Genomic DNA, 27,596 nt, shown 5'->3' on the forward strand with positions numbered 1-27,596 from the left:
TAATAATAACAACATTAACAATTTTACATTGCTTTTAAATTTCTCTTTTCCTCCCTTATTCTACCTCTGTCAAACTAAGATCCATTTCTAAATCTAGTGCACTCTCTAGTAAAACATGCTAGATCACAAGCTACTTGAAAGGCCAAATGTCTGTTAGATAAATCTCTCATGATACAAGGTAAATTTCTATATCCTGCAAGGAACACATCACCTATTTTATAATATACTGCATCTAGGAAAAAAGAATTAAATGAAGAATTTAGTTTAATCAACAGTTATACAACAATAAAAATATCATGAGGCAACTGTGATACAAAGCCTGAACTGATTGGTTGTATAAATCTAGCTAAGGAAGTCTGAATCCAGAATTTTCTGACCTGAGGAATAGTGTGTGTGTGTGTGTGTGTGTGTGTGTGTGTGTGTGAAACATATAAACAGTGTATCCCTCCCTACATCAAGAAAGAATAAAGATAATTTTCAAAATAGCAAATTTTTATTATCAAATTTTCTGTTCCTTATTTCACAATTCATTTTTTTCCACTACAAGGATTTTTATCATGCTTGAAAAAGTCTAATGATGTTTATGTAAACTCAATAGGAGAGGAATGAAGTTGCAATTCCATGACACTGTGATCTAGCAAAGGCATATATTAAATACTTCAAACTTGGGGGGGATGGGGGGGAGAAAGGCAATCATTTAATATAAAGATACTATTGAAAAAGTACTAGTATGGTTTTGATTTTTTTTTAATAGTTGCAAAAAGAAGAGGATTCATTATATATAATTATTTTTGAAAGAACTTATCAGAAAGATGATTTTGAACTGCCACTTACATGTTAAAAATTGTTTGAATAAGAATGGTTATGGCCCTCAGAAGGCCTTGCTGGACCAAAAACAAAAACAATGAAATACTGGCTGCCCAGTTTTAGGAAGGACACCAGGCTTTCCCATGAGGTATACAGCACTGATGTTTACTGGAGCATTCAGTTAAGTTTTATATGGTGGGAGGCTATTTACACTGCCAGGAAAAAAAAAGAAAAGGGGGAAAAAGGTATGAGATATCAGTGAATATGAACATCAAAAGGAAGATCTTGTGCAAGATATTAATTCTTTTCATGTTGAATTACTTAGAATGTGTTACATTGAAATCATTGCAAACCTTGATAAGATATTGTTTAAAAAAAAAGGATATTTTAATAATTAAGGAGAATTTCATTTTCCATGGGTTTTAGAGCTTTAACAGGCTTATTATGTTCTGAAGATGATGTACTGACAATTCAGACAACAAAGTAACTTCTCCCAAAAAAATATTTTGACCATGTGAAATTTGTTTTAACTTGGGCCAAGTTTAGCAACCCCAAAATAAAAATCCATTTATTACACACTACAAAAATAAAGAATTGTATATATGTGGGTGCCATTATCCATCAGTATGACAATCTCATATATTATAGAATGTATGAAAATTCAGATTCACAAGAAAAACAAATTAGTTAACTTGAGATATATAAAAATATCTTAGACCTCAAAAATAAATTCTCAATGGAAGTATGTCACAATTTGGGAGTTCCACTTAGAAAAAAATAAAAATGAAATCGTTATCAACACATTTATTATGTAAAGTGAGGTACACCTGCAAGTAGACTTGCACCATTCTATTGTCCCAGATTCAACATATCTTTGAGGTTTTAATCATTTCAGTTTTCATTTTCTGTTTCTGTACTTTAGATCACAGTGGTAGTAAACTGAATCTAGCAGTACTGAAAATTTGCATTTGCAAAGAGAAACATTATCAACAAATACCAAGTTGAAGGCAGATGTATTCCAATAAGAAAATCTAGAAGTCCTATACCTCAACTATGCAAATTAACTAGTGTCAAAATGCAAATTACCTCAGAAATCAGGCTGCAGATTGTTAAAAATATATTTCATGTGTGCTTTCTGTCAGTTTCTCAGATTTTTCCCTCCTATTTTAAATAACTAGAAAGTAAATTCAACAGAATTTGCCCTGGACAGTCATTGCCTTCGAGGACTTTGTACTCTACAACAAAGGTGCCAAACTAGCACCAAATAGGCTTGAGTATAGCCCCAAGGAAACTAAAATGTCAAAAGCTTTTTAAAAAATGAACAAAAATATAATATAACATAGACAACTTGCATTTGTGGTTTTCTGAGTCAATATGGGATCCACAGGGATCCAGTAAGTGTGTCACCAAAGGTCTAGAAGTTTACAGTTACAGATAACAAATGAGATAATGCAAGCAAAATGTTTAATAAACTTCAAACTGATATATAAATGTCACTATTGTTACTGAATAGTAATACTTAAAACTTACATTTAAATTTTAGTGTCTCATTTGATCCCTAAAACAGCTTCCAGGAAAAACGTAGAGAAGTTGTGGGAGAAATTATTATCTTTTTATGGTATATCAACAAACATTCGTCAAGTATCTACTACATAGAGACCCAGTGATCTAACCACAGGAGATAGACTCCAACAAATAGATCAACAGCTTTTAGAATTTAAAAGGTGAATAGCATGGGAAAATCTTTAAAAAGAAAAGAAAAGATATCCACATTTTAAAAGATCACTTAGAGGCTGTAATGTAGGGGGAGCATCCAGAATATGAAGGGAACTGGAGGCCATGTGAAGAGATGATTAAATAAAGAAACTGAGAATATCTGGCCTAGTAAGAGAAGGCTTGGGAAACTATCCTTAAAGATATGACTGGTTATTTTGTGGAAAAATAAAGGAGATTTGTACTTTTTGGCACCAGCAATGGGTATGTAGGGTATATAGAGGGAGATACAAACTCATTTTACGAAAAAAACTTCCAAACAAATTAAAAAAGTCCCAAAGGGGTATAAACTGTCTCAAAGAGTCAATGAGGTTCTTTCCCATTAATGGAGGTCATCTAAGGAGGATATTATAATGGGAGAGGAGAGAGCATGGGGAATGTCTATTTAGGTATGGATTCATCTAGATGACCTCAGAGACCCTTTCAATTTCTTGAGATTTTGAGATGCTATGCAGGAGTGAAGATGGCATGATGAGTCAGGAATAGTCAATGAAAAACACAGTGGGGGCAGGTGAAATTTATTAACCTATTTAAAAGTTCTAGGGTACAACTTGACCTAAACCGTCTCATTTCCTCTTACTGAGCATAGTGAATACTAGACCGGTCATTTACAAATTTTACCATTGGAGGATTTGTGTACAGTTCACACATCAATAAGCACAACCACCTCTGGATTGAAAGAACAGCACTAATAATCAGGGTAAGAATGCTTGAAAGGCATTTTCTCCAACCAAATTACCACCTTGAAAATGACCTCATTCAGGAAGCAACAAATTTCCTTTAATTAATGTCATCTAATCAATTGGGATGTGAAAAGCAAAATTCAAACACACATATTTTCCTATACTAATTCAATTATTCAGACAGGCCTCAAAATTTAGTTCTTACTGACTTAGTAAAATACTTCTGAACTATGTAGTCTGTTACCCAAGAGGTCGTCATTATTTGTCTTGAAAAGATATAAAAGATGACTGACTCTTGCTATCTCTGGTCTCCTTTTCACTCAAGTAAATTTCAGTTAGTCAGCTGTAGATATTTCTAAATAATTTCATATTCTTGTAAAACTTTCCTCAGAAAGTGAAAAAGATTGAAAGAATGAAACTCCAAGACTAGGGAAGTGATAATCATTTTATCCTTCTGTCTCTTGGTCATACTCTATTTGTGGAATTCTATTCAGTTCTGGATTATACATTTTAAGGAAAGGCATTGATAAATTAAAAGAGTTTAGAAAGGAGGAAAGGCTGAAAGAGTTGGGAATACCTGGACTAAAAAGATACCACTTTGGGGATGAAAAAGTTTCAAATTTCTCATGTTAAGGATTATCCCTGCTCTGCTTTATCTAAGAAAATAGAACTAAGAATAAGAGGTTGAAATTGAAAATAAGTGATATCAATCTGATCTAAGGAAAATCGTAGCAATGAGAGCCAATGAAAAGCAGAATGAGGAAGCAAAGGAGGTAGTAGGATCTCACTCACCTATGGTTCTTCCAATGACATGTCATCTAGGGTACCAGTTTCAATTCAACAAAAAGTTATTAAGCATTTGTAAGATACTCAGGATGTACAGATGAGAACAATCTCGGTTCTCAAGAAACTTTCATTCTACTAAGGATACATGTACATTTAATGGGGAAGACAGAGCAAAGGAGAGTAAGAAAGAGAACACTAATGACGGAAGTGAGAGAAAAAGGCCTCACGGATGAACCTTCACCTGAGATGTGCTCTGAAAACTGAGTATTTTATGAGTCAGAATTAAGGACAGAGTGAACAACAGACATGGCAGACACCTTGGGAAATGCACAGAGGGAAGGGATGGAATGTTGTGGACATAGATGAGCTGCTAGTAGGTCATTCTGACTGGAAGATAAAGAGAATAATATGAAATAAACTGGAAAGATGGATGGAAAACTAGGTTGTGGAAAGCTTTAAATGTCAGGATGAAAAGTTTATATTTAATGTGATATGCAATAAAGACCAATTACATTGCAAGAAGACATGGTCAGATCTGTCCTTAAAAATATCAATGTAGCAGCTTTCTAGAGGATGGTCTGGAAATGACCTTGAAGTCCCTTTCAACTATGAGGTTCTATCACACTGCAAAACCTTAATTTTTCAGAGGAAAATTTACTATATTCATTTTAGGTTTTTCTAATTCTCTTTCCTTGCTCAGGCTGCCAGGTTATTTTAATCTCAATGAGAATACAAAAAGGGTAAAATGAAGGTCAACTTGTCAGTCCATTCTGCTATCTGATAAAATTATTCTTCCTCCACATCTGAAGTCACAAAATCTAAAAGCAGAGTTCAGGATAACCGAGAAAATTAATGTATCCCAACTATTATAGCACCTTTCTCCCCATCTATGAAATACAACTCCCGTCTTCATCTTGATTCTTGATGCTTTCCCTCTATCAAATTAGCTCAAACTTAAATATCAGCACATGTACATACCTGAGAGAATATGAACTCTCTGAAGGTAAGAATTGCAGTTTTTGTCTTTGTAGCCCTTAGCTCCTAAGTTTAACTGGTGTGTATTTAATTAAACTGTAGTCTTATACAGTGGTTTTTTTGTTTTGTTTCATTTTTAAATAGTCATTACATTTCATGCTATTAAGATTGACCTGGGCAAGGTAGGACACTGCAAGATACTGTGGTGGTTCCTTCAACATGTGATTTTCAGCATTTCCCATATGTTGATCAATTATATAGTCTGCCATGCTATACACATTTCTAGATACACAGTACCAAGAAATAAAATAAAGATGTCTATAGCAGTAGCAGGGGCAAGGGGGAGATGGAGAAATTGGAGATGAGAAGAATGAAAGATAGGCAAGGAAGAAGTCCATAACACTGGACTTATATTTAATTAACATTCATGAGAACTGGGATCTGATCAAGGCTCAGTCATTAAATAGTTTACTAAGTTGTTGACTTTGTAAATAACAAAAAGGGGGGGAGGAAATAGGAAAGGACAAAAAGAACATGAAATTGTGTATTTATTGAATTGTACAATTTAACACTTGGCTGTTCATTTCATTGAGTGAATCACAAGTGTATTTCACTGATATTGAATAGTTAATAGAATGTCATAGTTTCTTTGTCTGTAAAAGGGGAATGGTATATCACAGTCAAAAGAAACATTTCCTACTTCTTTCTGCAGCTACTTTAATACTAAAATTATGTAGCAATGTTGCTTTAACAGCAGTCAACCTTGGCAAGAACTATGGCTTGTAGCTTTATTTCTTGCTTGGCAGACTGTAAGGCTATCAGCATCAGCAGTCCCTTGGCTAATAAGAATTTCAAAGGTCACTGATAACCACATAGAGGTAACACAGGTATTTGGGCTTCATAACCCTCAAGTAACCTACAGAATTACATCAGAGACAGAAAGATTTTTTTATAATTCCTTCTTCACTACAATAGAGGAAAAAAAAAATCAAGAAATCTGGCCAGCCAAAACAACAATTCTGAAAGCACAAGAAACATTTCATTATCTAGGAGGAACAAAGTATGTGGTACCCCTCCAAATTGATTATCATTGCTTGCAAAAGCCTTGTAAAGAAGACTTCTAACTTTCCTTCCTTAGAAGACAATAAGAAGAGAAAATAAGAATATTGCCATGTATATCTAAAAGTACACTGACAGAACTCATTCTGTAGTATTCTATTGTGATAATGCAAACCTATATAATCCATTCAGATTCAAGTCTTTTGCCATAATAGAACTCTTAGAGTTTAGGAATTAATTATGCAGCAGGTAAAACAAAACAAAATTCTCTTAAAATTAAAAGAAAACTGGAATCAAATAAACTTATTATTAAGCTGCTTGAAGATAACACATGATAAGACGTAGTATTTTGAGGGGAAAATTAGAAGCATTCAACGAAATTTCAAAAAAAGGAAAACTTAGGTTTGATGTAAATAAAAATGTATTTAGCAGTTAAAAAAAAGTAGAACAGGCTTGTGTTTGACATAGCTACTCTTTTTTCCTAAAACATTTTCTTTTGAAGACCTTAACTTTTTTGTAAAAGGGACTTTTTTCTCTCCATGTGTAGAGAATCTATTCCAGTTTTATTAGTTTGTTTTAAAAAAAAAAATACTTAAGTGCCCATAAAATTTAAGTTGTTTTTTATTACCACTGGTCTTAATTTTTCTATCATAATATAGATTCAAAGCTTTCTGATACTAGCTGTGATGAACAAATCAACTTTTCTCAGACTGTTTCCTAATCTGTAAAACAGGACCATCAAAAATACCTCATAAGATTGTTGTGAGGATCAAATTAAATAAGTGATCAAAAGTATGTTGAACACTTTCAAATTTTATGTTTGCTTTAATATGTTTAGATGTTTAATATATCATATGTATAGTACATTATAAATAATGTTACCCTAGAAATAAAATACTAATGCCTGCCTCCAAATGAACATTTATTCATCTATTATAAAAAGTTAATGAAATGAAATGGTACTGTGATTATACTTGTTATATTAAAGTGCTTGGTGATTTCAATTTGTAATACAAAAATTCCTTATGAAATACAAAAATAAGAGAGATTCAAACATTTTAATTTATTGTAGACAACTAATGTTAAGCAAAACAAACTGGTTATTTTTTAAATAAAGAATTTTAAACAAAACCCTAATAAAAATGTAATAGAAACCTGTCATTAATTTGTAAACTGCTCTTGTATGGATTCACCTAATTAGCTAATATTTGGTACTTAGGTACTATGGTAATTTACTGTCACAAATTATATCAAACGTTAGGTTCTCTTCGCCTCCTACCATATTCTTTATTCCTATTCTCAGTCTTTTAAACAGGATGAGAAATTATCATTCAATGTTTGCAGTTTAGCGAGTACTGTTATTTACACACACACACACGTTTTGAAATAAAAGTATCTAACCATGAGTCAAAATAATTCCTTGGCCTTAATTCTCTATGCAAAGATTTCAGTGTATAGATGGCAATAATATGAACAATTAACGACAGTATTATCTTAAAAAATAAGATATGCCAAGTCCAAAAAATTTGCCATATCTCTGTCTTCAAGCTCACAGAAATATTCAGAATACTAAGAAGAAATAAATTCATCAAAGGAAAATGTTCAAAGGGGGGTGAAGGTTGAGAGGATGTAATGATGATAATAATATGAATAAACAATAAAAGAAAGTCTCCAAAGGAAAAAATTTCCAGGAAAAACAAAACACTCGAATCACACAAAGGGATACTAAAACAATATAAAATAATATCCAATATGTATGAGGAATGTGTCATATAGTACAAGGAATGACACTACATTATTCTGATAATGGTCTCAGTAAACATTCAACTTTAATTCACACAATAAAATTCATTAATTTTTAAATTAAATTAAATTTTCTTCCAATCTCAGTTCAGGTTAGGGAAAAAATGCTCTACAGTCAAGAACTCTTTATGTACAATGTATTGTACATTCATTCCATAAATACAAATTGATCTATGCAAGGGATAAGATTAGACAGGGATATGAGGAGAACTGGTTTGGTTAGAGAAAAAGATTATAAAGCTTTGCCCTCATGGAGTTTCTAATAAGAAAGACATTGGGTGTACATTAAAGAAAAAAAAATTTCATTGTAATTTTCCTTATGTTATAGGACATGTCTAATGCTATACTCAATCGTTAAAATTTTCTCTAAAAGTTAATTTTTTTGCACCTTTCAACTTCTAATATTAAGACAATTTTAAAGTCACATCATGAGTTCTTGCAAGACCAATGTAACTAAACTAAAGCCGACTATATATATTAATTTCTTTGGGGAATATATCTTTCTGATCTTTGTATCTCCTCCACAAACCTAACGTAATGGACTATTCTTACTAGCGGGTTTAGTAAGTTCTAGATGAGGATGTTCATCTTCTCTGGCTTGTACTCCAACCTTACTATGAGTTTACATTCCCAAGAATCCATTTTGTATCTCTATACTTCCACAAAACCCTGGCTGGCTGCTAGAGTACAATAATTCTACTACTATGACTCTCCTAGTTTAAACATGGACATGTTTTCCCTTTTTCTTAGAAGTTGATTTTTTTTTTTTTTAAGGAAGATCACTAGCAACTAAATGAAAGGAAGGAAACTAAATCACAGAATAAAAATTATCATGTGATAAAACACAAAGCATCTCTACCTAAAATAATTTTATTATTTAATTAAGAAGCCATAAAAACGCAACTTCCTGCACTATTTCCATTCACTTTCTCTGGCTTACTTAAAACCAGTTTCTGATTACTTTACACTTCAAGACCATTGACCCTCTGACCTTTCCCCCTCCCCATCAACCTCTGGACAGCACTTTCAGGCACCATTAGTCCTCCACATTAACCACATGAGTCCATCCATTAAAGGTAAGAAAGGGGGCCTTTCTTCATACGACTTCTACAATCAAGTTCCAGATAATGCCAATGGTTCCTGCATCCTATCAGTCACCTAGTTCAAAAATCTTGTTCATCTTTCAATTTTCCATTTTCCTTCATGGAACTAAATGTTATGGATTCTTTTCTTTCCACTATTCCGACTACTACACTGTGAATACATATGGAACTTATAGATAACACAATTTCTAGATAGTTATTAAATTTCCAAATCAGGGCTAAAAAGATTTAAAAGCTGGAACAATAGGCTCAATCTAACAAGATGAGTAAAAAAAAAAAAAAAAATACTAACTCATGTCTGTGAGTAATGTTCAGAACGAAGGATGTGATGGTCCTACTTCATGTCATATTGGTTTGTTCTGAGCTGGCATCCAGTATTCTAAAAGACATCTAGACAGCTTAACAGAAGCAGCACTAAGGTCCAGAGGAATACAATGGTAACTGTCAGAGGACTCAAAACTTTTATCATGTGAACTGTAGGAACTGGAGATATTTAGGTTAAATATAAGAAGGCAAAGTGGGAACATAATAGCTATCTGCAAATATCCAAAGGCTATCATAAGGAATAAGATATGATTTATTTTTTGAAATTCCAAAGAACCCTAACTAGGAACAATGAGTGGAGAAGAATTCTCTAACACTGCTTTGATGAAAGGGACTTTGTCACTGTAATTGGTTTCAACCACCATTTGTAATGAACATGCTAGAAAGGACATGCTTATGGGGAGTTATTTAGATCTCAGCTTCTTAAACTGTGGTTCATGATACCATATGAGATCTTGTAACTGAATATGAAAGTCGCAAAATTAGGATTTATTATAAGTAAGTGATTAATTTGTATACCTATTTTATGTATCTATATACCCAGGGTCATGTAAAACTTTCTTGGGATAAAAGGAGTTCGGTAGTTGAAGAAATTTGTAAGAATCCCTGGTTTATATTAGTGACCTTTAAACTTTACTGAAATCTAAATGTAATTCAATTTTAATAGATTGAGGTAAGAAACAAAGAGAAGAATTATAAAATTATTTTCAAATAGTTTTTTAAAGTATATTTTATATCTCTCTGGAAAATGCTATGCTTTAAATATTTGTATGGAAAACTAAATTATCTAGAATCACATAAATTAACTGATCAACACAAGAAGTCATCTCCTGCAGTCATATCTAAATGTAATTTTATTGTGATTCTCCTTTCACCCCTAACTTTTATATGCACTGGGGACCAATCAAATGGACACATAAAGAATGCTTTATCAAATAAAATTTTGGGGATTGGGGCAAACAAACCATTACACACATCCTACACATACACCTCTTTCAATTTCCAAGCCAAACATCATATAATATTTTAAATTTTTTTGATGTATAATAGTGAGAAAAGCATTCGAGAAACCTTAGTCATTTTTCATGGCTTGAAGCTCCACCCTCCATCCCTTATTCCAGGCTTAAACAAAGTTCAGTGGGGCATCAAGCTGCCTGTTTTAAATTATAGTCTGTATTTTAAAATAGAATGCATGCACGACATGTTCCTAAAGCTAGAGGGTGGGAGTGTTATTCACTGAAAATTGAAGGCTTGTTGAGTCAATAATCTTCTTTCACAGAGTAACAATTTTCAGCTAAAATTTCTTGACCCAAACAAAAGAAAACAAGACCATTCAGTTATTTTACAACTCTGCAGAAAGGACAAAAAGAAAAAAATATATGGGGGAAAAAAAAAAAAAAAAAAAAAAGGAGAGTTCTCTCAAATTCTATACTGTAAGGAAGAATAGCTAACTTCATTGTCAGGTAAAGACTTCTAGGAACTATTTCTCCTCGTAACTTGACAGTCTGGATTTAACATATCTCAAAATAGCTACTTCCATTGTAAAGAACCATAAAAGCAAATACCCAGAGTCCGCAATTACTATCATGAACTACAGCAGGATATATATCGCTCCCTCATTAAATAAAATAGAAACATTCCTCAAAAGGTGACTGTGAAGTGAAAATCTGCAAAATGAATTCTAGGATCACTCTGACTTAGATGACATGAGGAGAAATACATTCCTAATAGTCAATCCATGAGCAATACTGGGAAAAGAAGTTTGACTATAAGGCATGTCAGTGGTGGTAGCCAAGGCAGGCAAAGGACAACACAAAGATAGAAAGAGGGAGGAGCTCTCTCTCCAGGCGTCTCAGTGCTACATTCCAGGAACTGTAGTCATAGGGGTAGAAAGGCAGTGCAATAGGGAGAAAGGTTTTCTATCTCTTCATGCTAGTATATGTTTTTGTTTTTTTTAATTTCCAAAGAGAGAAAAAATATCTGAGACACAGATGTTCAAGACACTTCTACATTTGCCAGTATTCACAGGGTGAATGTCATTTTTTATTTTATTTTTTTTCACTGTTTTTTTTTTTTTTTCCTTAGAAAACCAAGACAGTACTTAGGGATTTCCCAGACACTGTTGGTGGCTATTCTTAACTCCACCTTGTCTGTGTTGTAAAGTCTTAAAACCAGGGCCAAAATAACACAAGGAAGCCATGGACACTAGATAATATTTAATTTTTCATCTTCTGATAAATTATGTTAAATTTATGTCCTGTTTTATAAAATGTACCTTAGAAAAATTGTGCCTGCTAACTTTAAGACAGGCACTGTTAATTTAAATCAATCAACCAATTATACATATTGATGAGTATTTTATATATCTCCTCTAAAGTTAGTTTCTTTATTCTGTTACTAAAACAATATAGATCATTGTAAATTTCTAACCTTTTGGATTTCTTTAAAAGCATTTTTTTTCTTGTCCATATTCACTTGGACTATACTAATTCACATTCTAGCTGGCTGGAAAATCCACTTTTGTCCAAACCAGCTTTTATTTAAAAAAAAAAAAAAAAAAAAAAAAAAAAAAAAGCAGTCTCAATGAAAGAGTTGTATAAACAAGATTGCTGGGGGCATGTTGAACCCATTTAAGGTTTTGTTGACTTAAAAAAAAAAGAATTTTGGCATATCACTGGAATGCAAATGATACTGTTAACTACAAATAAGGATTACTTTCTTATTCATTAAAAGAGGTCAAAAGAACTTGCCCTAGAAACAGTCTCTGGGTATTTTAAGTTGCTGTATATATTGATTCTTATAAAGTATTCAGTATTTCAGAATTTGTGCAGATGTAGATTAGTATTCCCAAAACCAAAGAATTTTTATTGTACAAAATGGTAAGAAACAGAGGCTTCAATTAAATCATACTAACCACCTAATCAAACTGGTTATTTTTAACTAGACTAATGAGGTGGTTAAAATGGTTAAAAATAACCATTATAGCATATTTTTTTCAATACTCCCTCCAAAATACTTTAGTTCATAACATAATGCCATTTAAAAAGGAATTAAATGAGGAAAAACAAAGTCTTCTTTAGGTTTCAATGAAAGAATTAAGAAAAAAACCTACTCTTTGTTATTAATCTTAAGCCCCCTAAAAGTCTCTTTTGACAATGACAATTTTCTAAATATTCTCATCCAATATATAGTTTTTATATCTTCTTTCAGAATAATATTCATCTGTTGCTTCCTTCCTAAAGCCAAATACCTATTTTATGTAATGCCCCATGAACAATCAATCAAGCTCTCACTATCTAAATATCCAAGATATTCGTCAACAAAGCACAATAAAAAGTTTACATTGAACTTTATGGGTTATTGGCATCAGGATATCCCTAACAGATATAGAAAATGTAATCATTTTAAGTGCTTACTTAGATCTCTTTAGATTAAAAAACAAAAAAACACTTGGTGGCAATTCTCTCTGAAAGGAAAAAAATTAGCTATTTTCAGAAATCAAGGAAATCAACAATTGCTAACAGTCATAAAAATATACCATTTTACTAAGAAGTGAGAGGCCAAAAGCTTTTAAATTCTAAAAATTAAAGTTCCTTTTATCCATAATTATGCAATCTATAACATTATATCAGCATAGTAATAGCGAAAACATGAGGGTGTACATTAAACAAGAGTGTTCTAAAAACCCAAAATATAAACAAAGCATATCTTCCTAAGGAGATACCCCTACATTTCTTCAGGCACTTTAACTTAGCATCACTTTTAGGATAGAACCTTTCGGTGCATCTATTTTGGACACAGTCAAATCAAAATATCTTCCAATTCCAAAAATATAGATTCTTTTTAAAAAGAAATTTGTCATAATTGTTTTGTTTTATGTAAAAAACCATGAGATTGGCATAGCTGAGCTTTTGAAGTAGAATATGAAATTCATACACAAGGAATTTATACAAAAAATATTTTTCTTCTTCTCACCATATTTTGGTTCTTTTTAAATTTCAGAGTTCCATAAATTCTGACTACTTCTACCCAAATCCAAAGTGAATTCACCTTACAGTAAGTTTTTAAGTTGTGAACTATAATGTACCAAGGGAATCCAACAGCTCGCTTCATCACCATTAGATAGAGATACAGATACTACACACAAACACGTAATTAATAATAGAATTAGTGGGTCAGGATTGGGTAGAATGTGAAGAAAGACAGCTGTGGACTGAATTACAGTATGAAAACTCTCCCCTAACAGAAATCCACAAGTAATGAAGATATAGGAGAGTCAGACCAATAAAGCAGTGAACATAAGTGACTAACCCAAACAGATATAACAATTAGGACTTTAACTTAGATCTTTTGGACTCCCAAGCCAGTTAATGCTGTAGTAATAATAAAATAAAATATTACATTTTTTGATCCAATTCCTTATCCTAGTTTTCAACAAGGAAAACTGCCCTACATAAAAACAAGAAGATATTTAATAGATAATCTCTTATTCTTCTAAGGTTTGCATATCTATTCAACAGAAAAAGACATATTAACCATGGCTCTGGAACAACATGAAAAAAAGTATATCATTTGGCCATTAGTCTTATATTGAACATGAGAAACTATATGCCAAGTTCTAAAACAGAACCTAATAAGCTACTAAAATTCAACACTAACTAAAAAGAGAATATAATAATGAAGCTTCCTATGTACACATACAGACACACAAAATCAATACAAAAGATTATTTTCCTAGACAGATTAGTATATTTTTAAACTAGTAAAGGGGAAAAAATCTAAATATTTTGGCTTCTTATAAAGAAGACAGATAATTCACACCACAATTAAGAAAAAGCCAAAGAAAATACTTAAATCAAATATAGATGGGGGGTAAAAGGGAGGAATTACAAACTTATCTTCATGGAAGAAGCACCTAGTTTTGTGTGATGAGTATTTTTATAACAGTTTCAACCGTAATATATTGATTTGGAAGTATAGGAAATTATCTAGTATACATCTCTGAAAGCCATTGATCTTCACGCATGTTTCACTAAACACATCACCAAAGAATTATAACAGAAAACATCCTTCCATCTAGTATAAGAAGATGGCAGACATTTAGATGGCATCAATGATTTAAATAATCATCAAATCACAGATTGACATAACTAGTATTTGAAAAAAAAATTAGTAAAAACTATGCAATGAATCTACAAATGACCTAATAGCATAATACTGTATGAATCACTTTGGGGTAGCTAAAACATTAAATTTCCATATTAGATATATATAAAAGAAGAAAAGCTAACTAATAAGGGTTTGTTTAAAACTAATACAGACAAGATTAGAAGGGAAACAATAAACTGGGAAACATTTTTACATTCAAAAATTCTGATAAAATCCTTATTTCTTTTTCTTTTTTTTTTTGCTGAAGCAATTGGGGTTAAGTGACTTGCCTAGGGTCACACAGCTAGGAAATGTTAAGTGCCTGAGGCCATATTTGAACTCGGGTCCAGCTGGCTGATGCTCTATCCATTGCACCACATAGCTGCCTCTTAAAGGCCTTATTTCTAAAATATATAGAGAACTGACTCTAATTTATAAGAAATATATATATATATATATGAAATATAAGAAATCAAGCCATTCTCCAAGTGATAAATGGTCAAAGAATATGAACAGACAATTGTCGGATGGAGAAACTGAAACCATTTCTATTCATATGAAAAGGTGCTCCAAATCATTATTGATCAGAGAAATGCAAATTAAGATAACTCTGAGATACCACTACATACCTGTCAGATTGGCTGACAGGAAAGAGTAATGGTGAATGTTGGAGGGGAGGTGGGAAAATTGGGACACTGATACATTGTCGGTGGAGTTGTGAACAGATTCAGCCATTCTGGAGAGCAATCTGGAATATGCTCAAAAAAATTTGATCAAACTGTGCATATCCTTTGATCCATCAGTGTCTCTACTGGATCTGTCTCCCAAAGAGATCTTAAAGGAGGGAAAGGGACCCACATGTGCAAAAATGTTTGTGGCAGCCCTTTTTGTAGTGGCAAGAAACTGTAAACTGAGTGAATGCCTATCAGTTGGAGAATGGCTGAATAAATTGTGGCATATCAATGTTATGGAATATTATTGTTCTGTAAGAAATGACCAGCAGGATGATTTCAGAAAAGCCTGGAGAGACTTACATGAACTGATGCTGAGTAAAGTGAGCAGGATCAAGAGAACATTGTACACAGCAACAAGACTATGTGATGATCAAAGCTCTCTTCCACAATGAAATGACTGACGGCTATTCCAATGGCTTTTGATGAAGAGAGCCATCTGTATCCAGAGAGGATTGTGGGAACTGAGTATGGATCACAACATAGCATTTTCACCTTTTTTGTCATTGATTGCTTGCATTTTGTTTTCTTTCTCATTTTTCTTTCTTTCTGATCAGATTTTTCTTATATAGCAAAATAATTGTATAAATATGTATGTCTATGTTGGATTTACATATATTTTTACCATGTTAACATCTACGGGAGGTGACAGACTGGGTAGGGAGTGGGGGAGAGGGGGAAGAGAGGGGAGGATAATATTGAAACATAAGATTATGCAATGGTCAATGTTGAAAAATTACCCTTTCATGTGTTTTATAAATAAAAAATTTTAATAAAAAAAATTGGGTTTGTTGTAGAATGGAGTGAATGCCAAAGCTATCTCATGCACACCCAAAACAGGAAACCTCAGGATAGGTAGAGATGTATCATAACTCTCTGGTTGATTCTACCTAAACCTAAATCTATAATCACAGGATTATAGATTTAAAGTAGAAAGAGACCTGAAAGATCATATAGAGCAATCCATCAATTTTATAGATGAAATAATTAAGAGTCATAAAGATGAACTAGCTGTTCTGAGATCAAATAAATGAGTAGGGTTGGGATTTATACTCAGTTCTGACCTAAAATCTAATATGCTTTTTCAAATAATAGTAGACTACACAAGCAACAACCCTCCAAATAAATATTGATAAATAGAAGTTCATATGCAGGATCCTAAAATTGTTTTAAAACAAACAACCAGCATGAAATACAATGGAATTTTGCCACAATAGAAAATTATACGAGAATATAATGATAAAAAAAACAATGAGAGGGCATGTCAGGAAAAAAAAATACACACACACACACGTATGTATGTATGTATGTATATATTCCAGTGTCACAGTTAAAATATATGGGGAAATAAAGTATGTTAGTATATATACATAAGGGAAAGAGAATTGAATCTGAACTAAGGAGGCCCTTGGCTTGAATTCTGTCTCCAGTACTGATTAGCTATATATAACTTGAGTAAGCTATATAACTTTAGCCTCAAATTGGAGAAAGAAGCTTCTAAAACCCTTAGTTTCCTCCTCTGTCATGAGGAAAATGGACATAAGACTTCTAAGATCACCTTCAGTTTTAAATTTATGACCCTATGAATATAAAAGTCACTTACCATTTTAGAAAATATGGTTTCAGCATAGACAAGCTAGCTAGTTTTCATAAAAACCAAAAAAAAATTTTTTTAAATTATTTGCTTTAGAACCATTCAGAAAATTGTATGTTTAAGATTCTGTTTTCCAAAAAAGATTATTGTATTAAATCTAACCAACAGGCATATATATATTCATAATGAGCCAATATCCTTAAAATAAAAAAAAAACCTGACAAACATATACTAAAAGATCTCAAATACAATACAAATATGAATAACCTAAAAAAAATTGAAATGCTAAACAGTTTACAAGGACTGTGAATTATTAATTGAAAACAATTAGTCAATAATGAATGTTAGCAGCTCCCTCTTTATAATACTGGACATAGAGATAGAAGTATTCAAGGATAAGGAGGGTAATCAAGCAAACTTCCCATAGCAAAGCTTTTCAATTATTTAATGTTATAACAGTTCATTTCCTCATTAGCTGTTCTTTACAGTTGGTTGTCAACCATCATTTATGAAACCCTTAATCTAAGAACAAGAGAAAAGAGAATTTTAAAACATATTCAGTAACTGCAAAATATAAAAGTGATTGCATAAAAAACATTTACATGATGCAAAACACACTTGTCAACTGTACAAAACATATAGTAGCCAATAAGAATTCTCTGCCAACCAGCTACAGCACAAATAGACAACTAGTTCAACAAAAGAAAATTCAATGAGAAATCATATATAGCATAGGACAAAAATAGATCAGAAAAAAATTAAGAAGTTTTGCAGTCTATCCTAGGAAGCCATTAAAATTTCATAAAACAATTTCTTAATATTCAGCAAAGATCACATTTGATCAACAAAAGCCTTAAAAAACTTGGAAAACGCAATAACCAGGCATATGCCTATTCAAACCACCAGCTAACTTCTAATCACAGTCAAACAGCTAGAGTCAAGAAAATATTCTGAAAATATAAACATTCCATTAATTTTTCAGACATGAAACTGTTAGAGGTAGCAAAAATATATGCAAAACAGAAGATCTAAACAAAATGTAAACCATGTAGCTAGCACCTACCTACCTTCTACAATGCTAAGTGACTATCATTAATTCAAAAATATGTAAGGAAAGGTATAGTATATGTGTTTAACAACCATCTCATTACCAATGTTTATTCTTGACTATTCATAAACTAATACATTATTTCTTGGTTCATTCATCCCTGAGGCTCAAATAAAAACAAATGCTATCCAGCTTTTTAGTTAATTCCCATCCTTTGACAATCATTTTTAATGGAGTTTATGAGCCATACTGACTGTTCTATGAATGTAGCAGGATATTTTTAACAAAGAAAGTTAACTAAGAAACGTGCCTTTTATCTTCCAGATTACAAGAAATTGAAATAAATCAAGTAGAGATAAAATTGCCTAAAAGGATAATCTGAAACTAAAAGAAAATTTACTAATTTAAGAGTTTCAAAGGAATAATCCAATAACACAAATACTGAGTTTTGTGCAAACACGCCGAGTGCATACTTACGTATTTCACAAATTTTTCATGTTTATTAGTAAAAGAAAAAAACTTTCATTGGAGTAAAAAAAAAAAAAATGGGATAAGGTAAATGAGCCATTCTCCCACTATTAAAAGGTTAAAGAGAGCTAAAACTTTAAAGAATACCTTAATTTTTTTTATGTCATCATTTAGATTTAATGAAATTGGGGGAAATAAAGGGGGGAGGGGGGAAGAGGTTGAGCATAGAAGGGGGTGGGGATGTTTATCTGTGTTTCTGTGTACAAAGTGAAAAGCAACTTGAAGCATTAGCAAATCAGCAAAAAATGGATAGTATACATCCATTTTTCTTTTATTGATTATGACCAATGATAGAAAAGTCAGCAACTAAAATAATTACCAGTGAGAGTTCCTTGAAGAAAAACTATCATCAGAATTAATGGTAATTACTTAATGGTATCTGCCTTCTTTAAAAAAAAAAAAAAAAAAAAAAGTCCTTTGAAAAGAAAGACTCTAAAACTCCAAAAACAGATTTCTAATTCAAGGATTTCTTCTTATCTCTCAAATTAACATAGGCGAAATCAACAATGGCTCATTTTTCAATACATTAATTACACTTCCACAACAGGCAGATTAATGTCTTACTGGTAAACTTGAGGGTCTTTCTTGCTGTATTAGGCTCAAATCTTCATGGTTAGGCTTTCCTGGTGCCATAGGAGGTTGCGATCTAGTTCCATAGCCTTCCTGAGACATGTCCTAAATAAATACAAAACCAAAGAAACATAAATCTCTTTCATTGGTAATGACATAATTGGTAAATTAGAAAATAATGTTTTTAAATGTGTACACTGACAAGTTTTACTTTGCCAAAATCCTATATATGCCATCCCTATTATGACTTCCAACATTTTTTTTAAAATGAAAAGATGGTCAAAGATCTACTCAACAATAGTGTACAATTTAATTATAAGAACAAATAAAATTACATAAGATTTGGGCTGTGCAAAAGAATAAAAGAACTGTAACCAAACTCTCCAATAAGTCTTAAAGTCATATCCCATAACTAAATATTAATTTAGATAGATTATCCTGTAGTATTTCCTCTGAAAAACATTAGTATAATCAGCAACTTCAGCAACTCATTTTGTTACTCATTTGTCTTCCATAATCCCTGCCTGAAATACCATTATAAATATTATTAAACTCAGTGTCCTCAATATTTAACGTGCACGCATGTGCACGCACACATACACTGTATAGAACTATTCCTTTTTAATTAGCAGTGTTTTTAAGCATTGCAAAGGAAAATAAGGGTGCTGGGACTTGGGTAGGTCTCATAAATTTGTTACAACATAACCTTATTCTAGTCTTACATGTCCTCAAACATTTTTACAAAGGTATGGTATATGGTTTAAGCCTTTTGCTAAAACAATGTTATGCAATCCAAGCTACAATAATGTATAAAACTTACTTTATATTAGCAAGTTCCTGCTCATTACAGATCTCTAGCTGAAGAACGATGCCAAAACGCTAAATATTTATTTCGTATTACCGCCATTTACACCTGAAGTCAAGGAGGAGGGCAGAATGTGAAATACTCATTATAGCACGTCTAACTGGCACTACAACTTGAAGAACCAGTTTCTGATTATGGAGATGAAAAGGGGAAAGAAAACATCACACCTTAAAAGTTTCTGTCCCCCAGTCTCCCAAACAGTTCAGTTCTGTGTGAAATGAAACACATTTTATATCTCTCCTTTCCAATTTTCGTGTCACTTAAATATTATTTATAAAGATAATATTTTTCGGCTAAAATTTTATAAAAAGCGTCTCCATGCCCCACCCCTTTCTCATACAGTACACACACTTTAAATTACATAGCTTCTTTAAAAAGAAGGTAGTTGCAGCCAAGAAACTCTGGTCCAATAGCTACACTCATCAGAATAAAAACTCTACTAAATTAGACTTAACTAGTTAAAGTATTGGTACAGTCAGGATTAATCCAAACATACCAAATAAACAATAAAATTCTATATTCAACCATTTCTCCTTCAGAATAAAACAGTATAGATATTGATTAGGGGACAAATCAGAATTAAAAACCACAGTTGAGTGTTAAAAATTTGCCGCCTTTCCTTGCATCAGAACTAAATTACTTTAGGTTCTTTAGTATTAGAACAACAATAAAGTTCCCTATCATGGGCATACATATGTCAAGTAAAATCAAGGTATACTTAAAAGGGCAACTTCTCAATCTGGCTATCAACAGAGGGTAACAATTAGGCTCACCGATGACAAAAGCTGATTGCTAAATGATTATCACTCTTCTCCTACCCCCAAAACACACACACACACACACACACACACACACACACACACACTCACTCACTCTCACTCTCTCTTTCTCTCTCTCTCCCCTTCCCAATCCCAGATTTCCACTTGTAACAGCCCTCCCTGCTGTGTAGACCAGCAGGTTCCTGTGGATTAACATCTAAGGCTTAAAATCAACAGAAGGCACAAGGCCTCCATTCAGTAGACTTCACCCTATTACAAAAGCACATAAAGGTGCAAAAGACAGCTTCACAATAGGCAAACAAATGAACAAACCTCTGCTTTCCTCTCTCTCTCTGTCTGTCTGTCTGTCTCTCTCTCTCTCACACACACACACACACTATCTAGTGACAGTTCAGACCCTTATAATAAACTTCATCTAAAGAAACAGTAGCAACAGATTTGTCCTATGTCCAACCTTTTAACTTCATTTTTACTCCCTATGCAAACTAAATAAATTCCAGCTTTCTAAGAGAATTTGGAAAAAAGACCATTACAAGAGGAATCAGAACAAATTGAAATTTAGATGCTGTCCTTTCAGACATAAGATTACCCTCACTAATCTGACAGAATATGGAAGACATCAGAGTATATTCCTGAGACATTAAAAATGACATTTCATGCTTTCAAAATTCAAAATAATTAGCTCCTTCCAAAACTGCCAACACTCTAACTGCCAAGAACATTTTAGATAGTGCATTCAGAAATAAAACCAAGAAAATAAATTTCATCAGAATGACCCAAAGTGGAATTTAAGTACTGATTAGGTATTGGGAGTCTGCTCTCCCTCAAGATAATTAGCTCAAAAATAAAGATTAAATTAAGACAATACAGGAGAGCATTGACATGATCAATAATACCAACTGAAATCACAGCCTTAACCCCTCACTATCAAATGTTTCCACAGAAATCATAATTTCATGAATGGTCTGTAATTTTTTTCTCTCCTCTCTACTTGGTGAATACATATACATGAACAAATACAACATATGAAATCAACTCAGAAACAATGACTCTTAATGCTATTTTAAAATGTAGAAATCTGTTTCCAAGGCCATCTTTATGTTAGGATTTACTTTTGCATATGATATGAGAACATTGATAAATGAGCACAAACAAATAAGCACAAATGTGACAAAGCACATGAACATCTCATCTATTCCTAAGAGCCTAAAGTTTCCATTCAGTCAGTCTTTCTATCCCTCACAGTACCTACTGTATGCACACATATACATTCAACAATTACTTGTTGAACAACTGAGAGTAACAATCGACTGAGATGGAAAGAATTCTTTAAAAAAAAAAAAAAGCATCTTTACAGAGATTTGAATGAGTTCATCAGGAAAGACAGAGAAAATGTTGTTTTCAACACACAGAAAGACAGATACAAAACAGAATGATAAACTATTATAATACAGAAATAGAATACTACCAAGCTTGTGGAATGTGGTTTTTACTTTGAGGGTTTTTTTTTTTTTTAAGCAAAGTAATTTCTCTCTTCATTTCATCAACAAACTTGCAAATTCATGATCACTCACGACAGCTTTCATAAGCATGCTTTTCATGAATTAAAAAGGAAATGTTTTAAACAAACTAGAAGTGTGAAAATAGTACTCCCAAATGCCCAAATGAGATGGTGAAGAATTTTCACAGACTAAACATAATTTGAGAGTTGGGAGAGAACTCTGGTTATCAAGCCATCCATCTCATACATGAAAAGAATCCCCAATATAGAACCTCCAACCAGTGGATAACCAGTCTCTGCATAAAGATGTCTAGGGGATGGTAAAGAACTTATCACCTTTCTTTTCAGGTAAACTATTCCATATTTAGATAGCTTTAATTTTTAGTAAACATTTTTCTAACATCAAGCATAAATGTATCCACTTACATGTTCTAACCTATCACTCTGAAGCTAAAGACCAAATTTAATCTCTCCTGCATAGGACAACCATCAAATACTTAAAGAAGCCTATCATGGTTTCTTCTGAATTCCAGTTCCTGCAATAGATGCAAAGAAATTCAAGGACCTTCACAAGGCTGGCTGTCCACTATTGAATACTCTACAGCTTATGAAAGTTGTGCCAAAATTGTGCTGTCCAGAACACAATGTATGAGACCTGACAAGGGAAGAGTACAGTACAACTGTCTAGAAGCAGTGTTCCTCTTAATTTTGGGCTTGCTGACTCATCTTAAAAACTTGCAGTTTGCAAAGCGATTTGGAATTATCAAAAATAAAGTGACAAATGTGTTCATATACTTTGAACGAGACTTCATTATTGGATTTATACTACAAGAAATCATCAGTAAGAAAGTCCTCATGAGCCCAAAAATATTTAGTGCAATACTTCTTGTGTTGCCAAGAATTGAAATTAAAGTACATTATCATTGGGCAATAGCTAAACAAATTGTGATTCGTGAATGTAATAGATTATTGAGCTAGAAGAAACAATGTGTGAAGAATACAGAGAAATATGGAGGGACCAATATAAACTGATGGTTCAATATACACAAAAGCTACAAACAATATAAATGGAAAGAATTATCACCAAAAAAATCAAAATTAAATGTAACAAAACAATAAAGATACAGAATGAATTGAATAAAGAAGGATGAAGAGACCCTCCCAACTACTCCTTTGGATGTGGAAGTCCACAGGTATTACATATTATGCATGTTTTCATACTTATTTGATATATCTATCAGTTATTGCTATTTTTATTTCCTCTTCAATATATTATTTGTCATATGGGATGACTCTGGGAAGGGGAAGAAGAGAATTACTTGGAATAACTGGTGAATGAAAGAAGCAGAACATATCAATAAATGCTTTTTAAAAACAACCCCCCCCCCAAAAAAAAAGCTTGCAATTCATCAAAGCCCTCATCTTGATTTTAAAACTTCTGCCTTTGTTCCATTTTGTACTTAGGGAACAGATTTTTAATACCAAAATATAAATCTATTTACTGAATTTTATCTTATTAGAGTTTATTGCTCTTAGTCTTACAAAATGCTTTCAGAGACTAACTTTACCATTCATTCTGCTAGCTACACTTCCCAACTTGATGCTGAACAAACACCATCCTTATCCAAATCAGTGATGAAAATTAAAGAGTACAGATCTCTGGAGACATCCTTTCATATTGACACTGCATTATAAAAACATTTCTTTTATTCTGCTACCCAACTAGTTCTGAATTCATCTAACAGTATTATCATCCAATTCATACCACTCTATTTTCTCCCTAAGAATAATATGAAATAATTTAACAAATTTAACAAAACCTTTATTAAAAGCTAAGGAGTCAGTTGGGTGGTACAGTGGATATACCAATATGCCTGGAGTTAGAAGTCTCATTTTCCTGAGTTCAAATCAAGCCTCAGATACTCAGATATTTGTGTTATCCCAGAGACAAATCATTTACCCCCTTTTGCCTCAATTTCCTCATCTGTAAAATTAGCTGGAGAAGGAAATGTATCTTTGCCAAGAAAACCCCTAGAAAAGGGTCGAAACACAACTGAAAACAACTCAATAACAAATATATAATTTGTTAAATATCTAAACATATACACAAGATTCCTTTACCTACTAACACAGTAATCCTTTTAAAAGGGTTTATTTAAGGAAAATAGCTTATAAAAGAGCATAATCTATTCTGGTTGAAGCCATGCTAGCTCTTTACAGTCATTGCTTTACTAGCTATACCCTGGCCAACCATATCTTTAATAATCTGTTCTAAAATTTCCCGAGAATCAAAATCAAGCTTTCTGGCCTATGGTTTGCAGGTGTCCTCACTGAAAATCAGGACATTTTCACTTTAACAATGTGTGGTACCTTTTTTCAAATTCAACAAAAATGGCTAAGTAATCTTATTTGCCAAGTTTTCAGGAACAATTCTTTAGTCAAATAAAAAATATCTTTACTTCAATTTCAGGAAAAGATATAGCTAGCAGAAGACATAATGGGTTTGTGAGGTAGAATGTAAAAAAAAAAAATTTGATTTTATATGTAGATTCTTATGGGAAGTAACTTGAATTCATCAAGGGTCGCTAGACATTCTCATACTGTCTCTCTGCAAGGCTAATAAATTTCCTGTAAGACATTTTTGTTCTGTTCTTTTCAGTGGAAAGGTTCTGTCCTTTCCAGAGGAAAAGAAAAGGTGGAAAATGGCCATCTGTGCCATAATCTCATCTTCAAATACCAAGAATAGTTCTTATGTCTTTTTTGATCATCTTTTTTACCCAGGAACAAACCTATTCTACTTTGTAACAAAGTCTTATATAATTCAGTCAACAAAGAAAATCTTTAAATAGTCAAATGAAAATTATCTTCACTTCCCAATTTTAAGAAAAGATGCGACTAGCCGAAGATAAAATGACTATGAGGTTAGTGAAGTTGAATGGGGGATAGGGGAGAGGAGGGAGAAATCATTCTATTTTAGATACCATTTTCTATTAACATTGGTTAAGATTAAATTTAAACTTTAATTGCATCTTAATTTCAATAAAATAAAGAATGAATCAGGATCACTACAGCAATAATCATATTTAACAAGTAAATGAGATTCAGAAATAGAAATGGATCAAAACTAGAAGGTGAGATATCTGGGAAGAGAGGGTCCTGGGAGAAAAATCTCACAATAAAATTTCGTTTTTGAATCCCCTATCCTAGTCACTAGAACAAGTACAAAATCTAAGATTAAAAGCCTAAGTGCCTCAACCATATTGGGGGGGGGGGGGGGGGAGGGGGAAGAAGCCTAATAGACATAGTTCAGAAGTTCATTCAGTAACTATCTTCCAGAAATAGATAGAGTTAAGTAGGTGGTGACAAGGGGATGGATGCAATAGTATGTAGAATATCATATAAAAATATGATAGGCAATAACAATTCATGGAACTCGACTTGAAACTGTAATGCAGACATGAGAGTAGTTAGCAGGAGGTTGGAGTCAAGAGACATATATGTTGGCAGAAAGCCTTGAATACAGTGAAGAACATTTTACGTTTGCCACAAAAAAGCAGTTTCTTGAGGAAACCCACATGATAGTGAAAAGTATTTAACAGAGATTTTAATACTTAGGTATAAAATGTAAACTGATAGAAAAAGTGATTAGAGAGGACAGGCTCTGATTGTTACAATAATATTTTTTTAACTGACTAAAATGCTTACTAAATACTTTAATAAAGGATTAAGGGAATTGTGGGTCAGGAAGAAAGAAGTTGTGGAAATAAATTTATTTTAAAATAAAATAATTAAAGTAATCATAAAACTGACCATAGAGACAAAGAATGGATTTGGGAGGAGTGGGGAGGAGAAGAAGAAAGATTTTTTTTTTAAATCTAATTCAGGAACAAAAAGTAATACTAGATACATAGAAGAAAATATAACTCATAAACTTTAAGTGTGAATGGATTAAACAATTCAATCAAACAAAAAGCCTGATAGATTGGATAAGAAAACCCCTAAATCTTTATTTTCAAATAAGAAACTTCTCAAAAGCAGAGATATAAACAGAACAGAAATTAGAGATTAAAAAGAAGAATATGGTTAGAATAATATTAGAAGACTTTAAAGTTCTTATCTCAGAGTTGAACAAATCTAAAAAAATAAAAATAAAACAAAAGGGAAAATATGAAACTAAACAAATAGTGGATCAATTAGAACTAAAAGACTTATAATATACTGTAGAGGGGAACATTAAAGAACATACATATTTCTCAGTCCCTGATAAAATTTTTACAGAAATTGGTCATTACAAATTCTTTAAGATGAAAATGTTTTCTTTTTTTAAAAAATTATGTGATACTACTACTATAGACAGCTTCCAATAAAAGCAAACCTCTTCAACCAATGAATTGCTTTACAATTTGTAATCTTAGAGACTGGAATACTGAAAGTTTCGGTGAGGAATGACTGGCTCTAGAGCAAGGGGGGAAAGCAACTATCCAGGGAAAGAAGCATTTACTTGCTAGTTTAAAAAAAAAAAAAAAGCTGATGTGAATAAGAAAATTTTAAACTAAAAAGGTGAAAATATATTGTTAAACAATTTACCATTTATGGAAAAAAAAACTCCACAAAAACAAACAAACAAACAAACCACAGCAGTTACTTGAATTCAATGATGGGGGGGAAATTCAGAAAAATACTTATAAGTGTCAAATTATATACAAATCAAAGTACAAAATATTTGGAATAAACAAAATTGCAAATGATCTTGAAAAAATATCATTAGGATGTAGTAGAACTAAAATCATGATTGGAATGTACTGAGGGAAGTGCAGGTTGTTCAAAAAGAAAAACACTTATATATGTGTGTGTTACAGTTTTATAACACTTGAAAAGTCTTCCTATATGGATTCTAAATAGAGCTCTCTAATAGAGTTTAAGAGTTCTGATGTCCTTTTTGCATTAGAATTTTTCTCAATGATTTAGAATAAAGTAAAAATGCTATGATGAACATATTTGTAGATTTAAAAAAGTTAAAAAGGATAGCATATACATTAGATTAAAGAAATAAGATCAGAAAAAGACTTTAAAGACTAGAAAAATGAGTTGGAATTAGAGGGCAATATATTCTAAAACTTGGATTCAAAAAGAAATCTCTAATCAAGAAGGAAAAGGAGCTAAAAATTCTAAAAAGCAATTCATATTTAAAAAGAAAAAAATCTTAGAGTACATTGAAAGCTCAATGTACATCAGTATATGCAGCTCCAGAACTGGTCTCAATCAAAACTGTTTAGAATGATACAGGTAATACTCTGATCTGGCCAGATTCCTTTCTAGTTCACATTTTAGGAAGGTAACTATAAGAAGGTAACCACAATGGACTTGAAACCAAACCATACAAGGAACTGCTCAGTATGTTTAATCTAAGAGGAAAATAAGTTTTAAAAAGGAATAATATTTGTCTTTAAATATTTGGAGCAATGTCATATGGAAGAGAGATTACATTAAACTTCTTTGGTACAGTTCTATAAAATCAA

General features: G+C 32.3%; 1 protein-coding gene across 4 annotated transcripts in view; it reads right to left on the minus strand.

The window, feature by feature from the left end:
• The window catches only part of ARID1B (AT-rich interaction domain 1B), a 526,614-nt gene that overhangs the window by 304,981 nt on the left and 194,037 nt on the right, over nt 1-27,596 (minus strand). For all 4 annotated transcript variants that reach the window (XM_031937578.1, XM_031937582.1, XM_031937579.1 and 1 more), the window contains exon 4: nt 18,927-19,037. In XM_031937578.1, coding sequence (XP_031793438.1) covers nt 18,927-19,037 — 111 coding nt within the window. The remainder of the gene's footprint in view (nt 1-18,926; nt 19,038-27,596) is intronic.

The sequence above is a fragment of the Sarcophilus harrisii genome, chromosome 4, assembly GCF_902635505.1.
Source record: "Sarcophilus harrisii chromosome 4, mSarHar1.11, whole genome shotgun sequence".
Lineage (NCBI taxonomy): Eukaryota > Metazoa > Chordata > Mammalia > Dasyuromorphia > Dasyuridae > Sarcophilus > Sarcophilus harrisii.